The sequence below is a fragment of the Sander lucioperca genome, chromosome 14 (genome assembly GCF_008315115.2).
Source record: "Sander lucioperca isolate FBNREF2018 chromosome 14, SLUC_FBN_1.2, whole genome shotgun sequence".
In the NCBI taxonomy this organism is placed as follows: domain Eukaryota; kingdom Metazoa; phylum Chordata; class Actinopteri; order Perciformes; family Percidae; genus Sander; species Sander lucioperca.
The window spans coordinates 27,528,004-27,554,145 of NC_050186.1; the positions used below are offsets into that span (position 1 = coordinate 27,528,004).

General features: G+C 42.5%; 1 protein-coding gene and 1 long non-coding RNA gene across 3 annotated transcripts in view; one reads left to right on the top strand and one right to left on the bottom strand.

Moving 5' to 3' along the window:
• Positions 1 to 24,571, top strand: part of LOC116034747 (cilia- and flagella-associated protein 44) — a 42,069-nt gene extending 17,498 nt beyond the window's left edge. For both annotated transcript variants that reach the window (XM_031277462.2, XM_035991468.1), the window contains 18 exons: positions 986 to 1,265; positions 3,420 to 3,475; positions 3,609 to 3,771; positions 5,302 to 5,432; positions 5,871 to 6,079; positions 8,059 to 8,203; positions 8,398 to 8,575; positions 9,142 to 9,383; positions 10,366 to 10,633; positions 11,462 to 11,665; positions 13,063 to 13,258; positions 13,344 to 13,460; positions 15,283 to 15,413; positions 15,539 to 15,655; positions 17,723 to 17,924; positions 21,476 to 21,636; positions 21,853 to 21,987; positions 24,160 to 24,571. In XM_031277462.2, the coding sequence (XP_031133322.2) occupies positions 986 to 1,265; positions 3,420 to 3,475; positions 3,609 to 3,771; positions 5,302 to 5,432; positions 5,871 to 6,079; positions 8,059 to 8,203; positions 8,398 to 8,575; positions 9,142 to 9,383; positions 10,366 to 10,633; positions 11,462 to 11,665; positions 13,063 to 13,258; positions 13,344 to 13,460; positions 15,283 to 15,413; positions 15,539 to 15,655; positions 17,723 to 17,924; positions 21,476 to 21,636; positions 21,853 to 21,987; positions 24,160 to 24,456 (3,232 nt within the window). In that variant the 3' untranslated portion in view covers positions 24,457 to 24,571. The remainder of the gene's footprint in view (positions 1 to 985; positions 1,266 to 3,419; positions 3,476 to 3,608; positions 3,772 to 5,301; positions 5,433 to 5,870; positions 6,080 to 8,058; positions 8,204 to 8,397; positions 8,576 to 9,141; positions 9,384 to 10,365; positions 10,634 to 11,461; positions 11,666 to 13,062; positions 13,259 to 13,343; positions 13,461 to 15,282; positions 15,414 to 15,538; positions 15,656 to 17,722; positions 17,925 to 21,475; positions 21,637 to 21,852; positions 21,988 to 24,159) is intronic.
• LOC116034750 lies at positions 15,337 to 22,600 on the bottom strand. The gene is made up of 3 exons (XR_004101196.1): positions 22,322 to 22,600; positions 16,335 to 16,340; positions 15,337 to 15,347 (listed from the first exon to the last, which is right to left on the bottom strand). It is a non-coding gene; the product is annotated as an uncharacterized LOC116034750 (long non-coding RNA).
• Positions 24,572 to 26,142: the final 1,571 nt, after the last annotated feature.

The following is a 26,142-nucleotide window of genomic DNA, read 5'->3' on the forward strand; positions in this document are numbered from 1 at the left end:
AAACTTACAAATCAGTATTCTCTATATCAACAATGAATCAAATGACAGAATGCAATGTGAAAATGAAGTTTGTAGTGCTGAACGCACAGATAATTCTCACTAACTCTGGAGCGCTGCTGAGCTTTTTTGCCTTTTTATAGCTCATAGTTTGGGTTTTACAGCACACTTACCGGCTGGTTCTCTTATCAACCCGTGCTCAGCACCGAAGAGCAGACAGACGACAGTTATTGAATAGCTAGTGAAGAAAGAGCCAGATATTTATCACAGGAGTTGGTTTAGACCAAAACAGAGCTAAAAGGAGAGTGGATATTGGACACAAACACAACACCAATCAGATGAAACAGTAATTTTGCTCTGTGCCAGCTGGATGTGTAAAAAAAGGCTGTTGTGTGCTTAAATGTTAGCCACTCGATGGTGTTTTAAGCCCCCAACGTCAACTTCAAGGCAGCGCTGCGACCGTTGACTTCAAGGCACCTAACCCTGACCTTAACCCTAACCCTAACCATAAACATTGCCTAATCCTAGTGCAAGAGACGTTGGGGGCTTAAAACACCAAACACCATGTTAGCCATCATAACGTTATAAGGTCAGGGCTGTGTGTCTGCCAGCTTGTTTTGGAGTTGCAGTGTGTGCAAAAATCATTTCATGCAGCTTTAAATCTACCAAGAGTCAGCACAGAAAAAATCTTCAAAATAAAAATAACACAAAAATTTACCTCAAGATAATATAACTTAAGATAGACTTTATTGATCTCAAACTGGGGAAATGCCCTTGTTACAGAAGCTCAAAAATATTCATACACATCAGAATAAGACAAATACACATTAAATAGACATAGGAAAAATGTACAAGTATTATAAGAAATAGAAAAAATAATAGTAATATGTACACTACAAACACCCTTATTCTATACAGACAGTGTGTGAAATAAAGCCAGAAAACACAATAATGTTCCCTGTATAAGTTTCCCTCCTGTTGTTTGTAGCTCCAACAGGCAGCTGCTGCTCTGCGGCATGCACTCAGGCTCCATCAGGGTTTTCCCTCTGCAGCCCGCTGACCACAGCCTCACCTCCATGCAGGCCTACTGGGCTCTCAGTGTCCACGACAACCAGTACGGACCCCTGCGGCACATCCGCTGTAGCCACGACGACCTTTTTGTGCTGACGGTGGGAGATGACGGGAACATCTTCTCCTTCAGCCTGCTTCCTCCAGAGGAGCTGCAGAAAGGCCTGCAGAGAACGAGGGCCAGGGTTCCTTCACCCAGGGTCAGTCAGCATTTATTAACTCTTTATGCAGCGGGGCTCTATGGAGGACAAAGTCAATCAGTCGGTCTGCCAACTCAGACATTTTGTAGACATTCATGTTCCCCCAGAGGATGAATCTTAGCGACTTTGGTGATCCCCTGTCATTTCCTCTAGTGCCTCCTTCCTCTAGTATCCAGTAAAATGTATCTATATCTAATGGATAGATTGGCACAATTTGGTACCAGCAAGTTTGAAGTTTTTTATTCAAGTTTCTATTCTTATTATTAATGCACAACAATTACAAAAGCAGTCGTCGTCACTGAAGTCCTTGGGTCTCAGGCTCCCTCCAACAATGCTAATCAATTTTTTTAATGCTAATATAAAAAAAAACTAAATGAAAATCAAAGACATAAAAATTGCAATATAGAGATAAAGTATAACATAATAAATGTAAAATGAGTTAATATAAATTTGTGGAGGACAGAAATTGCAAATAAATAAGCTGAATGTAAACATGAATGTAGTACATGTATATGCATAATGAGAAGTAATATATCATATCTTGATATATACAGTAAATACAGAGGTGAAAACAGTTAGACCATATATTATATACCTAAAATAGAAGTATGTTAAACTAAGTAAAGCGCTGTAACGTGAACAGTCTAAAGTGCTGTAGAACGATAAAATCCGAGCAGCAGTTGCTGGTTGGATTTAGCTGCTACAGAGCTCCGGGACGCCGGCTACCAGCGGCAGTTGTTTAGCCGCCAATAGGTGACTGTGAGCTGGGTACAGGCACCGCCATACGACGGTCCTTTCAGGGGCCATGTGGTGGAGTTAAAGGACAAATCCGGCGCAAAATGAACCTAGGGGTTAATAACATGTGTACCGAGTTGACTGTTCTCTGGGATTTGTTTTCATGCTAATCGAATGTGACCAGTTTTAGCTCAAACCGCTAATTAGCTTATAACGCTAGTCGTCAGGGCACAGGTAAAGTAAAAAGAAATCACTATTTCTATACCACTAACAAGGCTCAAAATAGCACCACACTTCCACGGTAGCATAATGAGGGTCCCTAAATGTTAACCGAAGCATTGAGAAATTTGTAAGTGTACAGACAGTTTATTAAAAAGATAGTTTAGAAAGACCGTACCGTTCACGTATACAGGCAGGCGCTATCTTGGGAAAACAGTCACGATCAGTCGAACGACGAACGCCTTGCTTGAGCTATGTTACTGGTTACTGGTTACACGCCGTTCGTGGTTGTGGATGTTTTGTTTTGTTGTGCATGATCAAAAAACATCCCTCCTTCTGCTTTTTTCACAAATCACACCCTGAAGATATATATAAATGAAGATGAAGTATAAAGTGACGGTCTTAGGGTAAAGTGACATGCGATGAGCTCATGAGTTCAAAAGTCTTACGGCCTGTGGAATGGCAGTGGTGGCCTAGAGGTTAGAGAAGAGAGCAGGCCCTTAACCCCAACCGCTCCAGTGGAGTTGCTCAGTGGCCAGCAGATCAGACTGTGGTTGTGCTGGGCAGCTTCCAGGTGTGAATGTGTGCAACTGTGTGAATGTGATCAGGGTGTTCCTGCAAAAGAGAGGCTGCCTCTCAGTGAACCTCCCCTGAATAAATAAAGGTTAAAAAAATGACATTCATGGTTTCCAGAGGATGTATTCTAATGACTGTGGTGATCCCCTGACTTTTCCCCTTGCGTCACCATAACACACATTGGCATTCACTTTCAATCTTGCGCCGTCATCAAGTCAAGATTTCAATTCATCCAATACTTCTTTTGGGACTAAATATCTGCAAAACGAACAACATTACCAAATGGCACTGTGGGCATGTTAGCATGTTGACATTAGCATTCAGCTCAAAGCACTGCTGTGCCTAAGAACATCCTCACAGAGTTGCTAGCATGACTGTAGACTTAGTCTTGTTTGTCTGTTAAAGTTTTAGTTTTAGATCCAAATCGGGGCTCCAAGGATGGAGGGTCTTGTATGTTGTACAGATTGTAAGATGTTGATTGTTAAAAAGTTTATGTGTTTAGCACATGATTTAGAAACTTTTTGGGAGCAAAAAAACTATTTATGGAAGGTATGGTGCAGGGAAGCCAAATGCATGGTTGCTTGTAAAAGTAATATCTTTTTTTATTTTACACGTTTTACACAGGTGGGTCTTGAGAATGAGGCGTTGGCCCAGGACATTGAGGACCCAGCAGCCTACAGGTGAGTGTGAATAATCTGTTTAAGGATAATTTGGTCCTACTCTTTTTCCCTGTCACTCTATTTGTGTCTTATGTGTATCTGTCACTTCTCTTTTTTTCTGTGTCTCTAATTATGTGACCCTGTCTGCCTCCAGCATTGAGACGGCTAAGCAGAAGCTGGAGAAGGACCGTCTGCGTCGAGAGGCCGAGCTGAAGATTGTGGCAAAGCAGAAGAAGCTGGCTGAGCTCCAAAAGCAGTTTAAACAGCTGCTGAACGTCAACCAGAGTCTGCCGGAGCAAGTTCGCCTCAAACCTGTGGTACAGACACCCACACACACACACACACACACACACACACCTCCGTCATCCACTGTCATCTGGTTTGACAGTTCATGTGGTTTGACATTGCAACTTCTGTTAAGTTTTAGCATAAAACTAAAAGAGGCAGCCAAAATTCACACCAGAAACAAGACATCAGTAGCGGGTAAGCGTCCTGACTAGAGCTGTAACAAAATGTTGCTGTTAAAATTTGACTGCACAATTAATTGTCCCAGAAATAATTTCGATTAACAATATATCTGTTTCAATCAGATAAAATAAAAAGTAAAAAAATATGTATTCATGTATTACTTTTGCTAACAAATTAAAAGTTTCAAATCAACCCCAGAATACATCTTTTGGTTATATCACTGTTATATAACACAAGTACACAGCCTATGGCGTAACCACGCCTCTTTATTATCATAAAACGTATTTTTGTTTTTGAATGAACATCAAACCGACAATTACGATCAACAGCCATACCCTTCAGGGCCTTAGCTAATGTTAGCAATTCATTGCGGTTAAACAAAGAAACGATGATTACGTAAAAGAATTGCGATTACAGAACTAGTCCTGCCCTTCAGAACCAGCTTATCTTAGCAACTGTCACACAAATCACAGGCTGACTAATATCAGATATGCCTCTATTGGTCCGTTCAATTGGCACAAATAGTTTGTTAAATACGCAGTGGATGGAATTATTTAAAAAAAAAGAAGGCATCCTGACATGTCATAAGCTGTCCTTCTCTGCAAATCTAGCGGGGGAAAACAGGTTCCGCTAATTCTCTTTCCCAGCTGTGGAAATGTGTTTCTTGTTGATATGATGTTTACTGTAGAAAGCCAACTGCAACTAGGTTACTTAAGTGCTGACGGTAAGGGTTAGGTTTAGGCATATTATCCAGAGTTTTCCCTACCGTTATAAGGCTTAGGCGCAGCACCCAAGCCGTTTTGGGCACCACCTTAGCCGAATGAATGTAAAATCAGTGTGAGCGTCAAAACTAACTAAATTACTTTTCTCAGATCTAATGATAGTAGTTATACTGAACCTTAGTTAAACCAGTTCTGCATCAGGTTTAAGTTAAACCTCAGATACCAGCGTTTTCCCTACCACTGTAAGGTTTAGGTGCCGCACCCGAGCCGTTTTGGGCAGCACCTAAGCCGAATGAACGTGACTAAAAGACTTTTCTCAGATCTAATGGTTGTAGTTGGACTTCTTTAGAAAGCTTTGTCTTTAAGCTTTATCAGTGTTATTTATTTATTATCTGCTCTAGCTTTTCAAACGTTTTAGACACAGATATGTTAATAATAACGGTCCAAAATGATCCAAAATTGCATATGTTTTTTCCCCGTAACCCCTTCGCCAAATATGGTCACATAAGCCTTCCGCAAACCTAGGGGAAACTCTGTTATATCATGAGGGTTTGGATAAGTCTTCAGGGAAGGATGTGCTCAACTGTGTGTGTGTGTGTGTGTGTGTGTGTGTGTGTGTGTGTGTGTGTGTGTGTGTGTGTGTGTGTGTGTGTGTAGGAGCTGCAGCTGGATCAGCGTTTCAGGGAGCAGGCCGAGAGGGTGAAGGCCCAGCGGGTGAGGGAGGTCAGAAAGCAGATGGCCTGGGAGGAGGAGCGCAGCAGCATAGCACTCCGCAAACTACAGGACTGGTACTGATGACACACACACACACACACACACACACACACACACACACACACACACACACACACACCTAATTAATCAAATAATTAGAAAAACATACTTGCTGTATCATTGCCAAAATAGTTAATAATATTTGATCATTATTGTCTGTTAATGATGCTTGGATACTGTTTTGCTATTTTGAAACTTGTCTATATTAAGACTTTGGTAAATAAGTTTTAGTTTTTCTCTAGTTACTGCACATGTTTTAGCTAAAGATGCTCGCCACTCTATTAGTTTTTCTTATGTTTATGTCCCCTAAAATGTCTGACCTCGACTATACTGACTTTTATCTGTGCACTAGATCTGTCACTAGAGACGTGTTGTTCATGTGGGTAGAACGTTAGGAGGTAAAGTGAACCAGCCCCCAGACTTAAACCCTCACCTCTAGTGTTTGTTTTCAGGTTCAAGGACTCTCTGGAGGCCAACGTGGTCACTGTGGTCGCTATCCGCACCGACCACAGAGTCTCCACCTACCGTCTGCCGGCGCTCACCAGGCCTTCAACCGCTCTCAGACACCACAGACCTGGCTGGCCTGACGAAGACGAAGCTGCTGCACCAGAACGCAGAAAATCCAGAGCCGAGCCTGCAAAAGACAGCAGCATATTAGAAGGTAGGAAAGTGTAGCGCAGCACAAAGCTTGACGCAAGTGTCTTTGCTAGTTTAAGACCGACACAGTTGTCAATTTCCCGTCCAGCGCCCACGTCGTTTAAATAGCAAATGCACCTGCGCCCATGGGCGTGCTGGTCTTACAGGGAGGTGTGTTCAGGTGAATTCTTGGCGTATTGCTATCTTGAGGCAGCGGGAAGTGATCGCGGCATTGACCAACAAAAACCTGGTCTAAAGTCAATAGCGCAGCATTTCATTGTTATTTTAACAGCAAATTTGTAAAATGTGCATAGGCTTGTGCACAGCGCGTGCACACTATGCTTGTTACACACACACAGGGATGTACAGCAGCACACAAAGATGCAAAAGATTACAAATAAAAATATGACCAAATCTGCCATCATAACAGCAATGCGCCAAGGTGCAAACGCGCCTGGCTTTTAAAGGGAATGGGAGATGACACTCTGATTGGTTTATTGCATGTTACGCCCAAAGCACACCTATGAGTTAATGAAGACACTAAGTACAACCCTTTTGAACCATGCGCCCGGCGCACAGACCCTTTTTTTTGCCATCAAACTAGCAAAAGTAGATTTGGACACGCTCTAAACGCACCTGCGCCAGGTGCTTCACGCCGTGCGCTTAGATCGTTAAAATAGGGTCCATAGAGGCGCATTTAAGTCCCGCCCCCATTGAAAGGGAAAACAACTCTACGCCCTCAATTGACTTGTATTGCATGAAGGTTCCTCCTCGTCAATTCTGCCTCCTAGCAAACAACAGAAAAATGCCTAAAAGCTGCTGTGTGGTGATGTTTACTAACAACAATGTAGAGAAACCATAACTTTAGTTTTTTTAAGCTGCCGACCCGAAAAAACTGAGCTTTTATGAAGACAAAACTCTTAACCTAATGAATGTTTGACGTTACGTGTGTGAGCCTTACTAACACTGTCATTTTGATATTTGACTTGGTAACAAAATGCTTGCTGCAAATGTAACGTTGAACATATCGTTAGCTAAGTGTCCCACAGTCTTCCCACTCTCCCTGATGATTCCTCACATCTGTATTCACTTTTGTCCTAATAAATGCTCAGTTTTTCCAGTCGGCAGCTTATTATCACCACACAGCAGCTTTAAGGCATTTGTCTGCTGTTTGCTAGCAGACGGAATTGACGATGAGGCACCCTCACGCAATACACAGGGTTTCCGAGGGTTCTTAAAAAGTCTAACATTTAAAAATCTAAATTTTGGTTTCAGAAGATGTTTCCGGACTTGATTTTATGTCGTGATATGGGTCTTGAATTTCATTCATAATGGTCCATATAAGGTCTTAAGTGCTCATATTATGCTCATTTTCAGGTTCATAATTGTATTTAGAGGTTATATCAGAATAGGTTTATGTGGTTTAATTTTCAGAAAACACCATATTTTTGTTGTACTGCAAATTGCTGCAGCTCCTCTTTTCACCCTGTGTGTTGAGCTCTCTGTTTTAGCTACAGAGTGAGGCATCTCACTTCTGTTCCATCTTTATTGGGAGTTGCACATGCTCAGTAGCTAGGTAAGGACTACTAGCCAGTCAGAAGCAGAGTATGAGGGCGTGCCACGCTAGCAGCTAGGCGAGCATTATAACTTCATAACATGCATTCGTAAATTCGTCGCGGAAGTAAAGGCTGGACTACAATAGAGCTGTTTGGAGCAGTTTGTGAACAGTGTTTTCTGTTGGAGATGGTAAGTCCCTCTGGGGTGGACTTTGGGCTTTTTCACTTTGTAAACCTATAACGTGCACAAAAAGATATAGAATACAATAAAGGAAAAGGAAAAAGCCAAAAAGCATAATATGAGCACTTTAAATTTGACTTGGTCAAACCTGAAGAAACCGTAAATACAAGTCAATGGAGAGCGGGGAGTTGTTTTCTTCTCCGGTGGGAGTATGACGCAATGCGCTCTGTCTCTATGTTCAACCTAGCACTTGTTTGTCTTCTCCAGAAGAGGAGGTGCTGCGCCCCCTGCCGGCTCGTCCAGCGGGGGTAAAGCTGGCAGATCGGCAGGTCGAGAGGCTCCGAAAGGCTGCAGAGAAAGCTGAACAAGCTCGAGCCAAGATAGAGAAGAGGAAGAAGGAATGGGCCCAACTGTGAGTGTCATGTCCAACAACCTCACCTCAGTCCTCTGGGCTCTAATTAGATTTACATGGCATTCTCCATTTTGTTTTATGGTCTGTTTCCTGTCATTTAAAAAAAGAAAATGCAGTGCCAAAGTAACCCGCTAGGGGTCTCAGGTGCAAAAACGAGCCGTTGACCTGAACTGTGATGGACTGTTGTGTCTCAGTTACGCAGAGAAGCCAGACGAGAACTGCGAGGATCCGCTGGATGTGCTGGCCATCCGCGAAGCCAAAGAGAACATTGGAGACTTAAAACTAAAGTCAGCCAAAGACTTCACGGTGCCGAAACACCAGAGGGTGAACGCTGAGAGGAAGAGAGCACAGCTGATAGGCCTGGAGGAAAATGTACTCTCCCACACACACGCAAACACACACACACACACACACACACACACACACACACAACTTAGCTCATTCACAGCATGCACTTCTTCCAGAAAGCATTAAAGGTGCAGTAAGTGATGCTAATCCAATAATACACTTTTTGTCAAATACAGTGAATATCTCCTCACGGTCACCTAGCGCTCTATTTCTGTGTGCGCTGACAAAGAATCTGGTGTTCCTACACAGCCCTGGCTCTGTAAATGGAAAACAAACAGAAAGAAGTGCACAAGCCACAAAACACTATTCCAGGTAATCGGCAACAGGCGGCGTCAGTTGATGGTAGGGAGAGAGCATGTGAATGTGCCGCCCGGCCAGGAGTTGCATTATGTTATTTCCGTGAATCTGGGTGGCGGAGCTTATGTGTTGTATTTGTTTGGCAGTTGAGTTCAAATATCGACAATCTTTGAGCAGCATCGCTTACTGCACCTTTAACAGACTAATACAAATACTCAATAGATTAATTTATGATTGAAAGAACGTTAGTTACATGCATATAGCAGATTCATTTCGTGACTCCCTCCCTCTAGATGCGTGAGAAGCAGACTGAGATGAATAGACGGATCGTAACCTTGCGGGACTCCAAGGTTCGCCTGGTGTCTCAGTTGCGTGCTCAGGCTCAGCAGGTCCAGAAGGTCCAGCAGCGTCTGGCAGCCATTCATCACCGCCCTCCACCCACCCTGCCCACCACACTGCCAGAGGAAACCCCAGAGAAGAGGCTGCGGTACAGCCACGCTACCCTGGAGCGATATCGGCTTCTGAGGGAACAAAGGTCATTTTTCCAAAATGATGTATATGAATGCACAAATCTGGCAGACCCTTTATTTTTATGTAGGCTTTTTTGGTATATGTGCGTGTATAAACCTTAACCCGGGTAAGCTTTGGTTACATGTCTGCTCACGCTCCACAGCGGCTACCATAAACCAAGCTTTACTCCCGTCATTCTTCCCATTCTTCCCCGCCCCATGTATACGGGGAGAACTGGCATAACCCAGTTATTCATTTAAGACCATACCGCCGTTACTGCTGATGGTTTTTCCTGACATTGTAAGGTTTAGGTGCAGCACCCGAGCTGTTTTGGGATCCACCTAAGCCGAATGAATGTAACTGAGTTTTCTCAGATGTAATTAATGATTTTCGTTGGACTTCTTTAGCAAGTTTTGTCTTTAAAGCTATAGTGCGTTAGTTTCTTCGGCCCCATGAGGAATTCTAAGTAATGACAACCACACTGTTGGCGCGTCCACATGATACAAGCCTTCCGTGATCGCGCACCACCCCCACCCCTCCTCCACGCAGTTGCTTGTAGCCAAGGAGGACACGGAGGATTAAAAAACATGCGCACTAAAGCTTTAAGCTTTTTGAGAGTTATTTAGTTATTATGTGCTCTAGTTTTTCGAACGTTTTAGACACAGATATGGTGATAATAACGTCCAAAATGATGTGAAAAAGAGATGCAAAATCCCACAATTTACTAACTAAGAAAAACTTAACATTTTCTTGCCTAAACCCCGCGCCAAATACATGCACCTAAGTCTTCCACAAAGCTAGGGAAAACACTGCTGCGCAATGTTAAGACATTGATTGTTACCATCATGTGTTGCTGCACTGTTACTGTTTTATTTTATTTAAGAAAATAATAAAAGGAGCTGTAAAAATGTGTTCTTATACTAAACTTGAACCTCAGAATATTTTGATTAGCTGCTGATGGCATATTTTTAAAGACATATATTGACTTTTTTTAAATTTTCAAACAGGTTCAAGAACATGGAGCAAGAGGAGGAGGAAGGAGCCACGAGTTTATTGGAGCAGCTGGAGAAAGAGATGGAAGGGGAGGACGGGAAAGAGGAAGAAGAAGAGGAGAGAGGAGAGGAAGGGACTCCAGATCTGTCAGCTTCATATTTAACCAGAGAAGAAAAAGAAACCGCAGCGAAGGAAGAAGCAAAGCTGAGCAAGCTGGAGAAGGAGCTCCAGAGGGAGGAGGAGATCAGACTGCTGCACGAGCAGGACTCTCTGCTGGAGCAGGTCTGTCTTCCATTGAATGATGACTCTGTGATTAAATAAAAGGTAGCCTCACATAGCCAGACCTTCCTCCACAGCGCTGCGAAGGAAGGTCTGGCTAGTCCACACAGCATTCCGGGATGGGAGAAAAAACGTGCTCTGGTTTATTGACATTTCTTTGAACCAATCACAATCGTCTTGGGCGTTTAGGGCATGTCCAAATCTACTTTTGCTAGTTTTACGGCGGAAAAAAGGGTCCGTGCACCGGGTGCATGGTTCAGAAGGATTGTACTTCATTAACTCATAGGTGTGTTTTGGGCGTAACATGCAATAAACCAATCAGAGTGTCATCTCCCATTATCTTTAAAAGCCAGGCGCGTTTGTATCTTGGCGCATTGCTGTTATGATGGCAGATTTGCACCGTAATATTTTTATTTGTAATCTTTTGCATGTGTGTGTGCTTGTGTCCTTGTGTGTGTAACAACCACAGTGTGCGCGTGCTGTGCACGAGCCTAGGCGCATTTTACTAATTTGCTGTTAAAATAACAATGAAATGCTGCGTTATTGACTTTAGACCAGGTTTTTGTTGGTCAATGGCGTGATCACTTCCCGCTGCCTCAAGATAGCAATACGCCAAGAATGCACCTGAACACACCTCCCTGTAAGACCAGCACGCCCATGGGCGCAAAGATGGGCGCAGGTGCATTTGCTATTTAAACGACGCGGGCGCTGGACGGGAAATTGACAACTGCGTCGGTCTTAAACTAACAAAGACACTTGAGTTGGGCTTTACGCTGCGCCGGGTGCAACGTAGGGCCCATAATCTGTGGATGTGTTTTTTGTAATCTTCAGATGGAGAGTTGGGTGTGTCAGTTTGACGCCGAGCTGCTGCTGCTGCGTCACCAGAAGCTGCGTCTGGACTGGCAGCTGAAGATGGCCGACCTCCGCCAGATGACGCTCTACCAGGAGCTGCTGCTCCTCAAGGAGTTCGAGAGGAGGGAGGACATGCTGCAGGAGAATCTCAGCGCACGCATCAAGGAGGAGAAAAGCATCACGGTGGGAGAGAGTTTATGTGCCTGTTATTGTAATGTAATAAAACTAATGTCAGTTAATATTTACTTTATGCTTTTTATCTACTAGATAGATAGTATGTGTGATTTCTTTATTTCCAGCATTATCTGTAAATGCATGGAAGAAATTCTGTTTTTGCAAAATATAAGCAATAATATGATCATGATACAGGCCACAACATTTCTAAATCACAAACTCATGCAGCTGAATACCAAGCCTCATTTAAAAGAGGCTGCAGGTATTTATGATGTGTAAAAAGCAGTAATAATACTTTTTATAAACAATATTTGTACAGCGCCTTTCATACAAGAAATGCTTTACAATAAAGAAGTTGCATGGCATAAGCAGACATAGAATGAACTGTGTTTTTTTTTAATTTATTTATTTATTACAGAGACAGTGCATATTAATAAACATTTCTGTCAATATGCCAGAGTTAGCCAGAAGGCTATTTTTCATCTGCAGTCCCTAGACAGATGGTAAAAGTCTCCCTAAAAGAAAGTAAAATTACATATTTACATAACAATATAACAATTACAATACATTTAGTAAAAAGTACTATTAAGCTAAAATGTACAATAGAAACAAAGCAGACCAACAATCAGACAAACATCAGACAAAGACATGAACACATACACACACACACAAGGCAAGAAGCCAGCAGGGGGCAGCGAGAGCAGGTCAAGAAGTTAATGGTAATGTTGACAGCTCTGATTATCAATGAGCCATTTCTTTAACTGGATCTTGAATGTACTATATGTGTTTAGATTTCTGATGGTTATGGGGGTGAGGTTCCACTCAGTAGCTGCTCGAACAGAAAAGGCAGTTTGTCCAAGTACACTTCCACCTAAATGGAATGATACAATCTCCCCTCGCTGCACCTCTGGTTCTGCTGTGATCAGCTGTTCGGATGTTGACAAACTGGTGGAGAGGAGGGGATGATAAGCCGTGAATAATTTTATAGACAAGACATAGATTTGAACATTTGACCATGTTTTCCCAGTTGAGTAATCTGTGTTTATGTAATATTGGACAGTGATGAAAAATGCTTGGTTTCTTGTCCAGGATTAATTGTTATACATGTATGCTTTGTTTCCTTACTTGGGTGTTTATGTCATTTGTGGTAATGTTTCATGTATGTTTTTTGGTGTTATTCATGTTATGTGTGTCTGTATGTATGTGTATGTCCTCTTTTTTTATATGAGCTACCCAAGCATCCAAAAAGAATTTCAGCCCTGGCTGACGATAAAGTCGTATCGTATCGAATCGTATTGTATCGTATCGTATCGTATTGTATCGAATCGTATTGTATCGTATCGTATCGTATCGTAACAGATCCTTTCTGAGCTCACTCGTTCCTCATCCCCTTTCTCTCCTCACAGTCTAAGCTGGAGGAGTATAACGAACAACTGGAACTGAAGCGGGGAGACATCGCCAAGCTGCAGGAGAGAGAGAAGGCTCTGATCGCCGCCTTCCACGCTTCGCTTGGCGAAGAAAACAAGTTTGAAGACTTTCTGACCAAAGTCTTCAAGAAGAAGATCAAACGTGTTAAGAAGAAGGAGCAGGCGGAAGGTGGCGGTGAGCGGGACAGGAAGTGTGATTGTGTGATGCTGTGGCGGGCGTATATCAATGTCTCCTTTATTATCTAAATGTGTGTTTGCAGAAGAAGAGGAGGACAGCGATGAAGACTCTGATGACGACGATGAATGGGGTGATGATGATGACTATGACAGCACAGAGGAGGGAGGAGCTGCTCTGGACAACAATGTTTGCCCTCCAGGTAGGTCTTGTGCTGGGATCTTTTTTAATTTGGACAGCTCTCCAAGTAATACTTTTTATTGGAACATAAATGTTTTGGGAAAAACCACCTTTATATATTACTGGCCACATTAAAGTAGGGCTGAACAATTAATTGCTTTTGCGATAATATCGCGATATGAAAAACGCGATTTCCTAATCGCAAAGGCTGCGATTTGGTCACATGACCAAATCAGTCTGCAAATCTGATGCAAATCAGTCTGCACTCCGCAGAGAAAGCATACGTACCTTGAGCTGATTTCTGTCATTCAAACAACTCTGAGTTGTAGTTTAAAACTTTTACAGCCATTTTAATAAAATGAAGGGTTTTATTCGGGCTTGAGTCTATACATGCAGTTAATGGATACAGGCACACAGAACTCAAGGCTCGGTTGGCAACGATTAGCTCTGATTAGCGGTTAGCTCCGGTTAGCGGTTAGCTCCGGTTAGCTCCGTTATAAAGATATGAGTGGAGGAGCTGCCACTGAGAGGGGTAACAATCAGACTAATAAATGACGTTCGGGGAGCTTTCACAGCAGCGGGGCCACGGCGTTTCAACAGTTTTATTAGTACAGTTAATCCCATGGCAAGAACACCAGCAACTAGCTAACGTAACGATAGCCTCTCTGAACAAGTGCACACGGCAGCACGCAACTTCACGAGGGGGAGGGGCTGGAGGCAGCTCCTCTCTGTGCACTGTAAAAAATTACACTGTTGTGTGTGTGTGTGTGTGTGTGTGTGTGTGTGTGTGTGTGTGTGTGTGTGTGTGTGTGTATATATCTATATATATATAGATATATACTATATTTTGACTTATTTAACTGTCTAGTGTGTAATTGTGTGTTCATACTATAAATTATTATATTATTCTTTGTTGAATAATACAGAAGACAAAGAGCTTAAAAAAATAATCGAATATCGAATCGCAATCGCAATATTTGGGAAAAAAATCGCAGTTAGATTATTTTCAAAAATCGTTCAGCCCTACATTAAAGGCAGGGTTGGTAATGTTGAAAAGCTAGCTAGAGTTGATAGTAGCATCTCCTCGGGTCTCCGTCTAACCCCTCCCATTGACCTTGAGTCTCCGCCCACACACAGACCTGCAAATACACCCCCCCTCCCCCTTCCCCCGTATCTGTCCAACAGGAAGACGTCAACCATGACGCAGTGGTTACTTTTTTTGGGGCTTATCCCTTTATTTGAAAGTGACAGTGGATAGACAGGAAAGGTGGGAGAGCGATGGGGGATGACACGCAGCAAAGAGCCACAGGTTGGACTCGAACCCTGGGCCGCTGCAGAGGACTCAGCCTACACGGGGCGCACGCTCTAACTGGGTGAGCTAGAGGTCGCCCCGGCAGTGGTTACTTTTATTTAGTTTTTTCCTCCATTCTCCAGTAGACTTGCAGTAACTCCTGCAGCGACGACGCGCATTGAGCTCAGGCTCGTACACGGGAGGGGTAGAGTATGAGCACCGGGGCAAGGAGGCATATCATTGGTTCATTCCAAGCGGGTACAAGGCAGTGATTGGTGGACGTTTTTAAATCAAACGTTCTCTGGGACATGTTTTCATGCTAATCGAATGTGTCTCTAGCTTGAAACAAGCTACCGCAAAACAGTGGTTACGCTAGCTTTTGGGACAGAGGGTAAATCGCTATTTGAATAGACTGAATATAATTTGGACCTGGACAGACTGGATGTGAGGCATTTTGCGGTGCTTCACTGTGCTTTAAGTTTAACAGGCTTCGACTCTAGCTTTGGCTATAACTGTGTGTGTGTGTGTGTGTGTGTGTGTGTGTGTGTCTCAGGCTGTGAGCCAGAGTTGTTTGAGAACACAGTGCAGCTGCGTGAGCGTCGGCTGGACCTGGAGGAACTGCTAGTGGAGGAGAAGAAGAGTGCTGAAGCTCTGAAGAGAGAGTGTGACACCCTCGTCAAGAAGGTCACACTCTGCTTTTGTTTTCTGCATCTTCGCCTCATCTCATCTGACTTGTTTTCCTGTCGTGTGCTGTTTTTGTCACTCACATCCTGGTGTGTGTGCGTGTGTGTTTCTGCTTGGCTCTGCAGGAGAAGTTGGTGAAGAGCAGTCGGAAGGCAGCAGAGGACGACTTGGAGTTGGTGAACAGGGAGAAACAGCAGAAAATGAATGAACTGGATGTGGTGGTTCCTATTAGACTGCATCAGGTTAGTCTATATCCACGACGTTCCACTTCGGGGATTGCTCCGTTGCTGCCGTAAATTCCGCCGGATGCACCTCTTTCAGCCAGATGTCCGTTTCCTTCCGCTTTCTTTGAGTTGGAATTCTAAACTCCGGTGGATTTCTGAGGGCTATGGTTAACTTCTCCTCAGATCTCTGCAGGGTAAATTCAGACAGCTAGCTAGACTATCAATCTGAGTTTTCTGTTGCACGACTAAAACAACCTTTGAACGTACACACGTTCCACCAAAACAAGTTCCTTCCCGAGGCTATTTTGCAGAGGCACCGTGGCTCTGTGCGGTGCTTAGCACCACCCATGACGATTGTGATTGGTTTAAAGAAATAAAAATAAACCACAGTTTCTCTCCCATCCCGGAATGCTGTGTGGACTAGCCAGACTCTCCTTTGCAGCGCTGTGGAGGAAGGTCTGGCAAAGCGAGACTAGCATCAGGTAAACAGACCAAAACTGTGGAGGTTGACTGGTGACAAAACAATAAGTTCTAAGTCAACAGATTTGTAAGCACATTTTTGGTAACTTTGATGGGTTGGCAGCGCAGTATGACCAAGATAAACACGACGTGAAATAAAGCAATATTTAACTTGCTGATATCATTATAATCATTAAGAACATTTAAAACCTCTTGCACAGTGTGCATGTTGTTGAACCAACTGCTTAGCCATTATATTTCGTTAACAGCCATTCATTAACAGCCACTATATTTCATTGGAGGTGGTCCTGTGCGAGAGCCAGACACAAAGTACAAGCCCAAAGAAAGCATGGTAAATTGACAGTAAAAATGATGCAACCATACCACCCTACCTTTACTTTCAGGCATATCCCAAGCAAAACAAGCCCACATTTGCTAATATTAGGCAGACATGGCAACCCTGGCCAGAAACAAGAGCGGTGGAATTGTCTTCTCTGATTGGTGCCCAATACCCAGCATTTCAATTAAGAGGCCTGGAAGAATTCTGCCATTATGAAATTGACAATAAGGAAGAACATTTGATTTTCATTAGAAATGAGCTAAAATCAGAACTAAAATTCTAAATAAAACTCCATTTTCCAATTTAGAGCTGCAACTGACAATTAGTTTCACTTTTGATTCATATTTTCTCGTTTTCAACGAAATAATTGTTTGGTCCAGAGAATAGTTAAAAAAAATGCCCCATTGCAATTTCCATATGCCCAGTTTGACATAATCAAATAGTTTGCTTTCCCTGACAAACTATCCAAAAGCCAAAGATTTTTTTAGTTTAATACATAGAGTACTAAGAAAATATACGAATATACACAACTGAGAAGCTGGAAATAGTCATTTTTTGGCATTTTTGTTTTAAAAATTATTTAAACAATTAAGTGATTATCAAAATAGTTGCCAATTAATTTTCTGTTGTTCGTTTCGCAGCTCTATTGCAATTTCATTTTCAAGTTTAACTTTAGTTTTTTCTTCAATTTGAAAATAAAAAGTTCATTATCATTATGGCAGAGTTATGTACTGCTTGTCGTCCTCCCAGGTGAAAATCTGCGCTTCTTTTCACTACCATGTGTATATACACCACTAACCAACTTATTACTAGTTTTTTACACTTATTTTTGGAATTATGGTCGATAAACCTCATTTATAGGAAATTATCCCTAATTTTTTAGTTAAAAAAGCAGACATTATGAATTATTTAGACTAATATTAAGGGACGGGTATATGTTCATTTGGGACACAGTTTCAAAACATTTCAATTTATTTTTTCAAATACTAAAAAATTGAATAAAACACCCAAAATTCAATGAGAGTAGAGATCCGCTCATTTGTTGTACTTGTGACACGCGTTGCATGGAATCATCCGTGTTATTTTTGGTCAATTAAAATTAGGTAGTTAACAAGAAACTAATTTTTCTGATATAGAAATTTTTAAAACGGGACAAATTTGACCCAAAGACAACACAAGGGTTATCAGGTACTACAGGAGTTTGACGTCACTCGGTAAATGCTCTCATTTGATCTTCTCCTGCAATTAGTCTTCTCTTCCTTCCACCCTCTCCATTGGTCCACCAGATTGAGTTCATCACTAACGGCTCGGTGCCGTGTGACCTGAGCCCGGCGTTGGTGCTGGACATGAAGGAGCTGAACAGGCTGCAGGAGCGCATCAGGCAGCTGCAGGCGGAGAAGAGCCATCAGAGAGATCTGTACATTCAGGCCCGCCAGCAGCACGTCAGGCTCATCCATGACCGCAAGGACATGGACGCCCAAATCCAGGGTAAGACCCACACAGGCCAAAACCTGGGCCTAGAAGAACTCCAGCTCCCGTCCAGCTTAACCTGAAAGCTCTGACGATATGTTAGATACGTGTGAAATTAATTATTATAATAATAATAATTTTATTTATATAGCACTTTTCAAGCATTAAGCACAAAGTGCTTTCCAGATTAAAAGATTTACAGGATATTAATTAGGAATCAGAAACCCATATAAGTTTATCCCATGACATACAAAAATTAGAACATGAGAGCACACATTTCAAGCAGCACTTCATAAAATAGTGACAGTGCAATATAGAATGCCAATAAAAGAAACATGTATGCAAAATGCATCTAAAAATACTAAAATGATAATACAAATTCAGCATAATGAAAATACGCAATGCCAGTGAAGCAGTGACGGCGCAAGAGATGTTCTTTTGCCGGTACTTTGGGGTTGCTGGACGTTTCAGTGAGGGTGCTCTGAAATTTTTTGTTTCCCTTGACACAAATAGGCTAACGTTACACACATTCGCGCAGATGCCCACCCACCTCCGCCTCGGTTTACTAAGCGAGCGAACGAGAGAGATTGATTTAAAGTTGCCGATACAACAGCACCATAGAACTCTGATTAGCGCACCAAACATATTTCAAATACCAGCCAACAAGCCGGGTTCAAACAATCATTACTGCAGCTCTCATACAGTGGCTCAGAAGATTAATGCAGCAGGCCAAATACACCACCCACAGCCAAGCACACACATAAACACACACGCGCATGTATCCTCACACAGTTTTCACACTTGCACGTATGGTCAAAATAATGTAGTCATATCTGTAGTGACTAAATATATCTAAATAAGCCACTGAGGGCGAATGTGTTTTCTGGGCTAAAAATAAACCGATGTCCAGTGCGATGTATAACTTTAGATACGGTGATCCATTTATTCACATTTCTGTAAAACACATGTTCACTGTAATGTTGTTCTATGAGACAGAGATAAGAGTAAAGTTCTTGCATGGACCCCTGTCAGCTGACTCACCCACTGTGGCCTGGCTGTGCATGAGGGTGACGTTAAGCATCCTCAGCAGCAATCACAGCCGTGGTCCGATCACCTTCCTCCGGCCGCTTTTCTTCATCCCGGTTGGTGACAAGTTTACCATGTCTCTCAGTCTCATTTACAGATTTTGATAAAGTCTCCACACCTTGACATTGAGGGAGTAAAAAACTATCCATTGCTAGCATTAGACTCACTTCTCTAATCCTAACGGCTCCAAATATCGAGCTCTTCTTCTTCTTTGTGAATAAGTTACTGAGGAAGTAAGGTCAAAAGTTCAATGTGTGCTGCACCCTTTGGCCGAATACGATCACCTGTGTTTTTTAACTTAAAAATAATCGGTTTGTTTTATTAATGTATTTATTCATTTTTCAAATATAAATTATACTATTGAAACATTAACGATTTTTTATTTATTTATAAATCAACCACAGCAATTTCTTGGGGGTGCTAAGGGGGTGCTATGGCAATCCTAGGGGTAGCTACAGCACCCCCTAGCCCCTCCCTGGTGCCACCAATGCAGTGAAGTTCAAATAAAAAGTAGCAAAAAGAGGAAATATGCAGTGTTGCGATGGAATGGAATAAAAGCAGTGGTGGAAGAAGTATTCTGATCCTTTACTCAAGTAAAAGTACTTACACCAGTGTGCCTGGGTAGCTCATCTGGTAGAGCGTGTGTCCATGTACAGAGGCTTAGTCCTCGAGGCAGTGGTCGCGGGTTTGATTCCGGCCTGCGGCCCTTTGCTGCATGTCGCTCCCACTCTCTCTCCCCTTTCATGTCTAAAGCTGTTCTATCTAATAAAGGCCTAAAATGCCATTAAAAAAATCTTTTTAAAAAGTACTTATACCACATACACACAAAATACTCTGTTACTATACTGTTATAAGTAAAAGTCCTGCATCAAAAATGTTACTTAAGTAAAAGTATGTAATTATCATCTGGAAAATGTACTTAAAGTATTAAAAGTACTCAATGCAGAAAAACCCTCACATTTTAGAAACTGGAAACAATCCAAACAGTTCTGTCAATCAACTAAGTGTTTAATCAGCTATTGCTGGGTAGTTTAATTGATAATAAAACATCGTATTTTATAAACTGCATGTGTTTTGTGTGCAAAAATCTCAATGTGTAAAGTAACTAGTAACTAAAGCTGTAAGATGAATGTAGTGGAGTAAAAAGCACAATATTTCGCTCTGAAATGTAGCGAAGTAGAAAGTAGAAAGTGGCATGAAAAGAAAAGACTCAAGCAAAGTGCAAGTACCTCAAATGTGTACTTATATATAGTAGTTGAGTAAATGTACTTAAGTTATATTTTACCACTGGATACAAGACATGGTTAAGTGTAGGCCATCTTGTGAAAATGAGTTTTAAGGAGGCTCTTAGTGTAGAAGCTGCAGTGGAGTCAGACGGTGTCACACTGAGAGGAAGGCTGTTCCAAAGCCGAGGGGGGCCGTAACCAAAAACACCCGTTCATCCTTAGTTTTCAGTCTGGTTGGTGGAACAGCTAAGGGCCTGACACACCAACCAGACGGGCCGACCGTCGGCAGAAAAGCCAGTCGGACTGATCAGTCGGGTCCCGAGGTCCAAAAAATGCCTCAGAACACACTGAGGCAACGCCGACTTGAGCGTACGCTCTGCGCGTGCGCGAAACGTAATACGTCTCCATAGCAGCAGGCGGCGCTGCTCTGTATTGTTTCCATTAACAGTCTGATTATTTACCAGAAAATGAAGACCGGCAGCTGATTGGATGAACTCGTCACGTGGTTCTTTTTTCTCCGGAAATTCACAGCCAGACTGTCATGGCGGCTTGTTCAGAATACGATCTCATATTGTACTAAAATAGTTCACCGAAACGTGTTTCTGAAAACATTTTAAGCGAGAAATAGGCCATGCAGTTGCTGAATCTGTCTTCATTTCAGATTGACAAAGGTCAGTTTAAAAGATTTGCGTCAGATTTTGAGAGGCTCATCTGCTCCCCATTTCCGGGTGAGTCCCGACTGCCCTGCCCCCGACTGAACATGTCGGGTCGGCCCAAATGAATGCCGACGTCTCCTCGGACGGCCGACGGCACGGGACACACAGAACAGACTCGAGTCACCGACCTCGCCAGACGGCCCGACGCCCGATTATCGGGCTGGTGTGTCTTCTCTCTAAGAGGTTTTGATCAGCTGATCGTAGGGGCAGCGGATGTAAAATAGCCTCCAGGCTAATTCTGGCACATTTTACTTTTATGTATTATTATTAGTGGGCATTGTCCCTGACAAATAAACCTGAAATAAATAAATAATAAATAAACCAGTGCAGTGATGCTAAAATTGGAGTTATATGAAAGAACCTCCTAGACTTAGTTAATATACTAATCTGGCTGAGTTCCGAATAGGTTGCAATTGTGAGACTGAGTGGGAATTTAAACAGGTAAAAAGAGAGTTGAAGAGAGAGTAAAAGTTGAAATTCCCCAGGAATGATTATTGCCAGGAGGTAACATTCTTAGATACTGATCTGTGTGTTGCTGTAGTGCTGGAGAAGCAGTGCAACGAGCAGATGATGATGAAGTTCGGGAGGCCGGTGGATCTGGAGGCTCTGCAGACGCTGTCAGGGAACAGGACCATGGAGGAGCTCAAGCAGGAAAAACTCCTCCGTGAAGCTGCGTACGCCAAGGAAATCAAACAGTGGGATGTACGCTGACCTGTGTGTGTGTGTGTGTGTGTGTGTGTGTGTGTGTTTGCAAATCTGTGTGCGCTTTGGCGTGACATTGCCTTGTTTTGTTCTGATTCCCTGTAAACGTCAAAAGTAATTTTTAAGAACAATTTAGATTGGTTATGATTATTGATCTTTTTGTGGTTGTGTGTGTGTGTGTGTGTGTGTGTGTGTGTGTGTGTGTGTGATATTCAGGCGAAGGTAGAAGAGGCGCGCCAGGCTCTGATGGAGGTGACCAGGTGTAACACAGAGCGTCTCCGCCGCATGACGACCCTCTTCGACCAGAAAAAGGAACTGGAGCATAAGCTCAACGCTAGGCAAAAGAAAATGGTAATTTCTGTGCATCAGTTACATTTTACATGTAATATTGATCAAAGCTGGGATCCACATTAAAAGGAAACTTCAGTATTTTTCAAACTGGACCTTATTTTCCCATGTTGTGCTGCTGTCGGCACAAACAGCTGCTGTTATGTTGTATGGCAGTTGCGCACATTTTAATTTCCATCCACTATAAGTGCTGTTTTTACCACTGACATGCTCAGATTATTATTCTAAGTGTCTGACAACATTATGGAAAGGATCCCTACAGAGGTTGTGCTTTCTGTTAAAGAGTAAGATCCTTTTTGTTTAATATGAAACATCCCCAAGATCACTGTCGCCAAACTCACCAGACTCCATGTAAATAAACGGTAATTTTATCATCGTAAAACACACTTAATTTAAAGTCGACAAAAAGCAAATAAAACCATCAAAAGCTGTCTTGGTTCGTCTCTCCCCTGTTCCAACAATCACCACTCTGGTTTGGTTGAAATAAACCGTTAATACACCCATTTACTTGTGGAAATATGCTGCCTCGATACACGCAAAAAGTATTGCTTATTTACATGGAGTCTGGTGAGTTTGGCGATTTCGGTTTCTGGTTAAACAAAAAAGATCTTACTCTTTAACAAAAAGGTCTATCTCTGTAGGGATCCTTTCCATAATGTCAGTGGCAAAAGAAATTTAGTAGACGTAAATTGAAGGTGTGCATTTGCCCAATAATGTTACATTGCAGCTTGTTAATTTTTTTTATTTTTTTTTATTTTGTTTTTATTGATTTTCACAGGAAATGTCAGTACAAATATAAGGGCTTATATTTTCTTTTTTTTCTTATTTTTTTTCCCTTTTCCCCCCTCCCCCCTCCCTCACCCCCCCCAGTCCCACATAGTTTGCAAGTATACAGCTTGTTAATTTAAAAGAAATGTTGTTCCCATTAGGTACTTAGACAAAACAACATGGAAAAATAGGGTCCAGGTTGGTATATGGGTATCTTTTTTTAATCTCATTCAGATAAGCAGCAGGGCTAAACCTCTGTTCACACAGAATCTCAGTTACCTGCAGAGGGCGACAGTGGATTATTTAGCCTCTATGGGGTAGACAAACTACTGCAACAGACACACTCTGACATATCACCTTATTAAGTTGTTATTGCAAACCCATTTACACATCCAGCAGATACAGGGCAACGTTAGCATCCATGTGAATAGTGTTTGTGTCCATCTGATAACTATGAGCACAAGTTTTTCTTCTAACTCTAGTTTGATCTCCACCAACTCCTGAGGAAAATGTCTGGCTCCTTAGCTGCTAAAATGTTCAATTTTCCTTACCAGCTTTTCTCTAACTGTGTCTGTGTCTGCTGTTTGGTGCTGAGCAGTTAGTGTACAGTGTTTTTAGAGCTGCCTTCTGTTGGTTGAGGTTAAAGACAACGCTGGGACTGAACCAAAAAAAAATCTTAAAAAAAAGAGAGAATTCTCTGCAGGTTCAGTCCTACATGTGACACCTTTCACATGACACAAATATTTAAACAGTGACGAGGCGATTTCATCTGACGTTATCCGAGGTAAATAGCTCAATAAAATGTTTTTAAATTTGCCTTTTTTTCGGGGCGGCCTATTGCTCACCCAGTAATCGCCCCACGTAGGCTGAGTCCTCTGCAGCGGCGTGGGTTCAAATCCAACCTGCTGCGTGTCATCCCACATCTCTCTCCCCCTTTCCTGTCTATATAATAAAGGGAGAAGCCCCCAAAAGAATTATCTTTAAATTTGCCTTTTTTCATTTCCTGAAAAGCAACGGGGGAGTTTACCCAGCAGCAACGATATGTTTTTTTTTTTTTGGGCATTTTTTGGCCTTTATTGACAGGACAGCTGAAGAAATGAAAGGGGAGAGAGAGGGGGGAATGACATGCAGCAAAGGGCCGCAGGTCGGAGTCGAACCCGGGCCCGCTGCGTCGAGGAGTACACCTCTATATATGGGCGCCCGCTCTACCAATTGAGCTATCCAGGCACCCAGCAACAATATGTTAAAACATGATATGATGTCAGCACTTTAGCCTGCTTCCCTTTATTCATGTGCACACAACTGAATGAAGTAGCATTTGTGAATATTGAGGTGTATGAACATAAATGTGTGTGTTCCCATCTGTATACTGCATGCCTTTCTAGATGTCTGTTTGTGTGTATCCAGGGCAGACAGTTCCAGGATTACAGGAGACATGCGGACCAGGAGGAGATCCGGAGGCTCCAGGGCCTGGTGAAAATACAAGCGCAGCAGGCTGAGGCCCTCAGGAGAGAGATTGGCCTCCTGTCCCGTAAAGGAGTCCACGTGCTGCCCCCCAGCCAGGCCCCAAAGCCCCTGCTCGCCCCCATGCCCAACCCCACATGTCACACCCACACCAGGAAACAAGGACCACGGCGTCCGTCCAAACCGCTTAAAGCCCAAAACTCACCTTGCACACAACTCAGCCAGCAGACAGGGAGCTAATTAACAAACACATAAAGTGTGCTCACTAACAACACTTAGTCATGAATTATTAGATACAAAAATACTTCAGTTTGGTGACTACTGTGTTAATTCATAATTAAAAGGCTTGAATGATGAGGGTTTTCGATTTTGACTTCAATTATACAATGTAAAAATTGATCTTGAAAAGAAACCGTAAACAAATGCAGGGATGCTAAAGGTAGAGTCATGCGATCTCCTTTCTTGGTTTTAGATAAACCTCTAGCAGCCTCAAGAAGCCAACTCATACATATCCGTATCCTAGCACTCCTCAGGATTTTAGATCCTACCTAACCTAAGAAGATCACAGTTTGTAGCACTTTGTCCCTCTGTGCTGTCATGGTAACCTTTCCTCAAGGCTCGATGCTCAGTTAGGTATTTTTCTCTCCCTCTTTGTGATCCCTCTTTGTGGCCTCATTTCAGCTTTGTCATACCTTTCCCCTCCTATGTGGATGGAATTCATCAATCTAAATGATCGCTCCAAGCTCTCCATCATAGATGTGTTGTGTTCTTGTAGATACAACTAAAATGCTAATTTAACCACCAGACACAAATATTGCTCTTTTGTGATGTTTCTCTTAACTTCAATAGTTTATGTATAACAACATTTGAAAAATATCGGATGCTGATTTCTTACCAAACTAGTCTGTTCCCTTAGGGACTTTTAAGACTATCCTTATAAAATCCAGTGTAGACAACTGTAATGTCATATTTATTGGTTTCAATGTTATCATTGTAAGTCAGCTCAACCCACTGCAGTGCAAAGTTCAACAACTTGTAAAACCATATGACTCCAGTTGTGTAACCTTGCTGCCAAGGCTTCTTGTCCATGTTCGGACACAAGCTGCTTCTAGAAGCTTATTTACCCACCTACGCAAGTGGCCTGAAGTTTATACTTGTGCGTTGGTGTGTGCGTTGATATCTTTAAGAGAATAGTAGGGCAGGTGTGTGTCTGTGTGTGTGGGGAATGTGTGGTTGAGCGAGTGAGAGAGTGACGTCACTAGCTTCGGAGCGAGTAGTGACTCTAGAGTCATAGTGAGAGAAACAAAGTGTCTCCCCTGTGCTTTCTGACCACGGTGGGAAATCTGGAGCAGGAAAAGTTAATTATCTCCTTGAGTTCATGTTGTTTATGGAGAAGGAGAACCAGAAACGTGTAGTTAAATTTTTCATGAGGTGTGCGTCAGGCTACGACTTGGGATCTGGCGTAGGGTCTGGTGTAGGGTCTGGCGTAGGGTCCATAGAAAATATTTTTTTTTTAAAGAAATCAACCATTTGCATGATCGAGGAGCTGTAAAATGCATACAATTCTACAGCTTCTCAGCTACGCGTAGGCAGCCATGTTTGTTTAATGCTACGCACAGCCACGTGATGAAAATTCATCCAAACTGACTGAGACCAGTTCCAAAACACAGCGCAGCCTAGTGGTGAACAGTGGAAGAAGTGTGGAATACTTGTATTTAACGTTACTGTCGTAAATACCACTAACGCAGAGCTGTCTCTGCACTCACGGCCTGATCCCCTCCCCCCTGTAGGACTGGTCTTAATATCAACAACGGATGAATCAACAACTCAGTAAATTAGATTAGATTAGATTCAACTTTATTGTCATTGTGCAGAGTACAAGTACAAAGACGGAGCGGAGCAGAGTGCGGCCTGCTAGCTGCATGC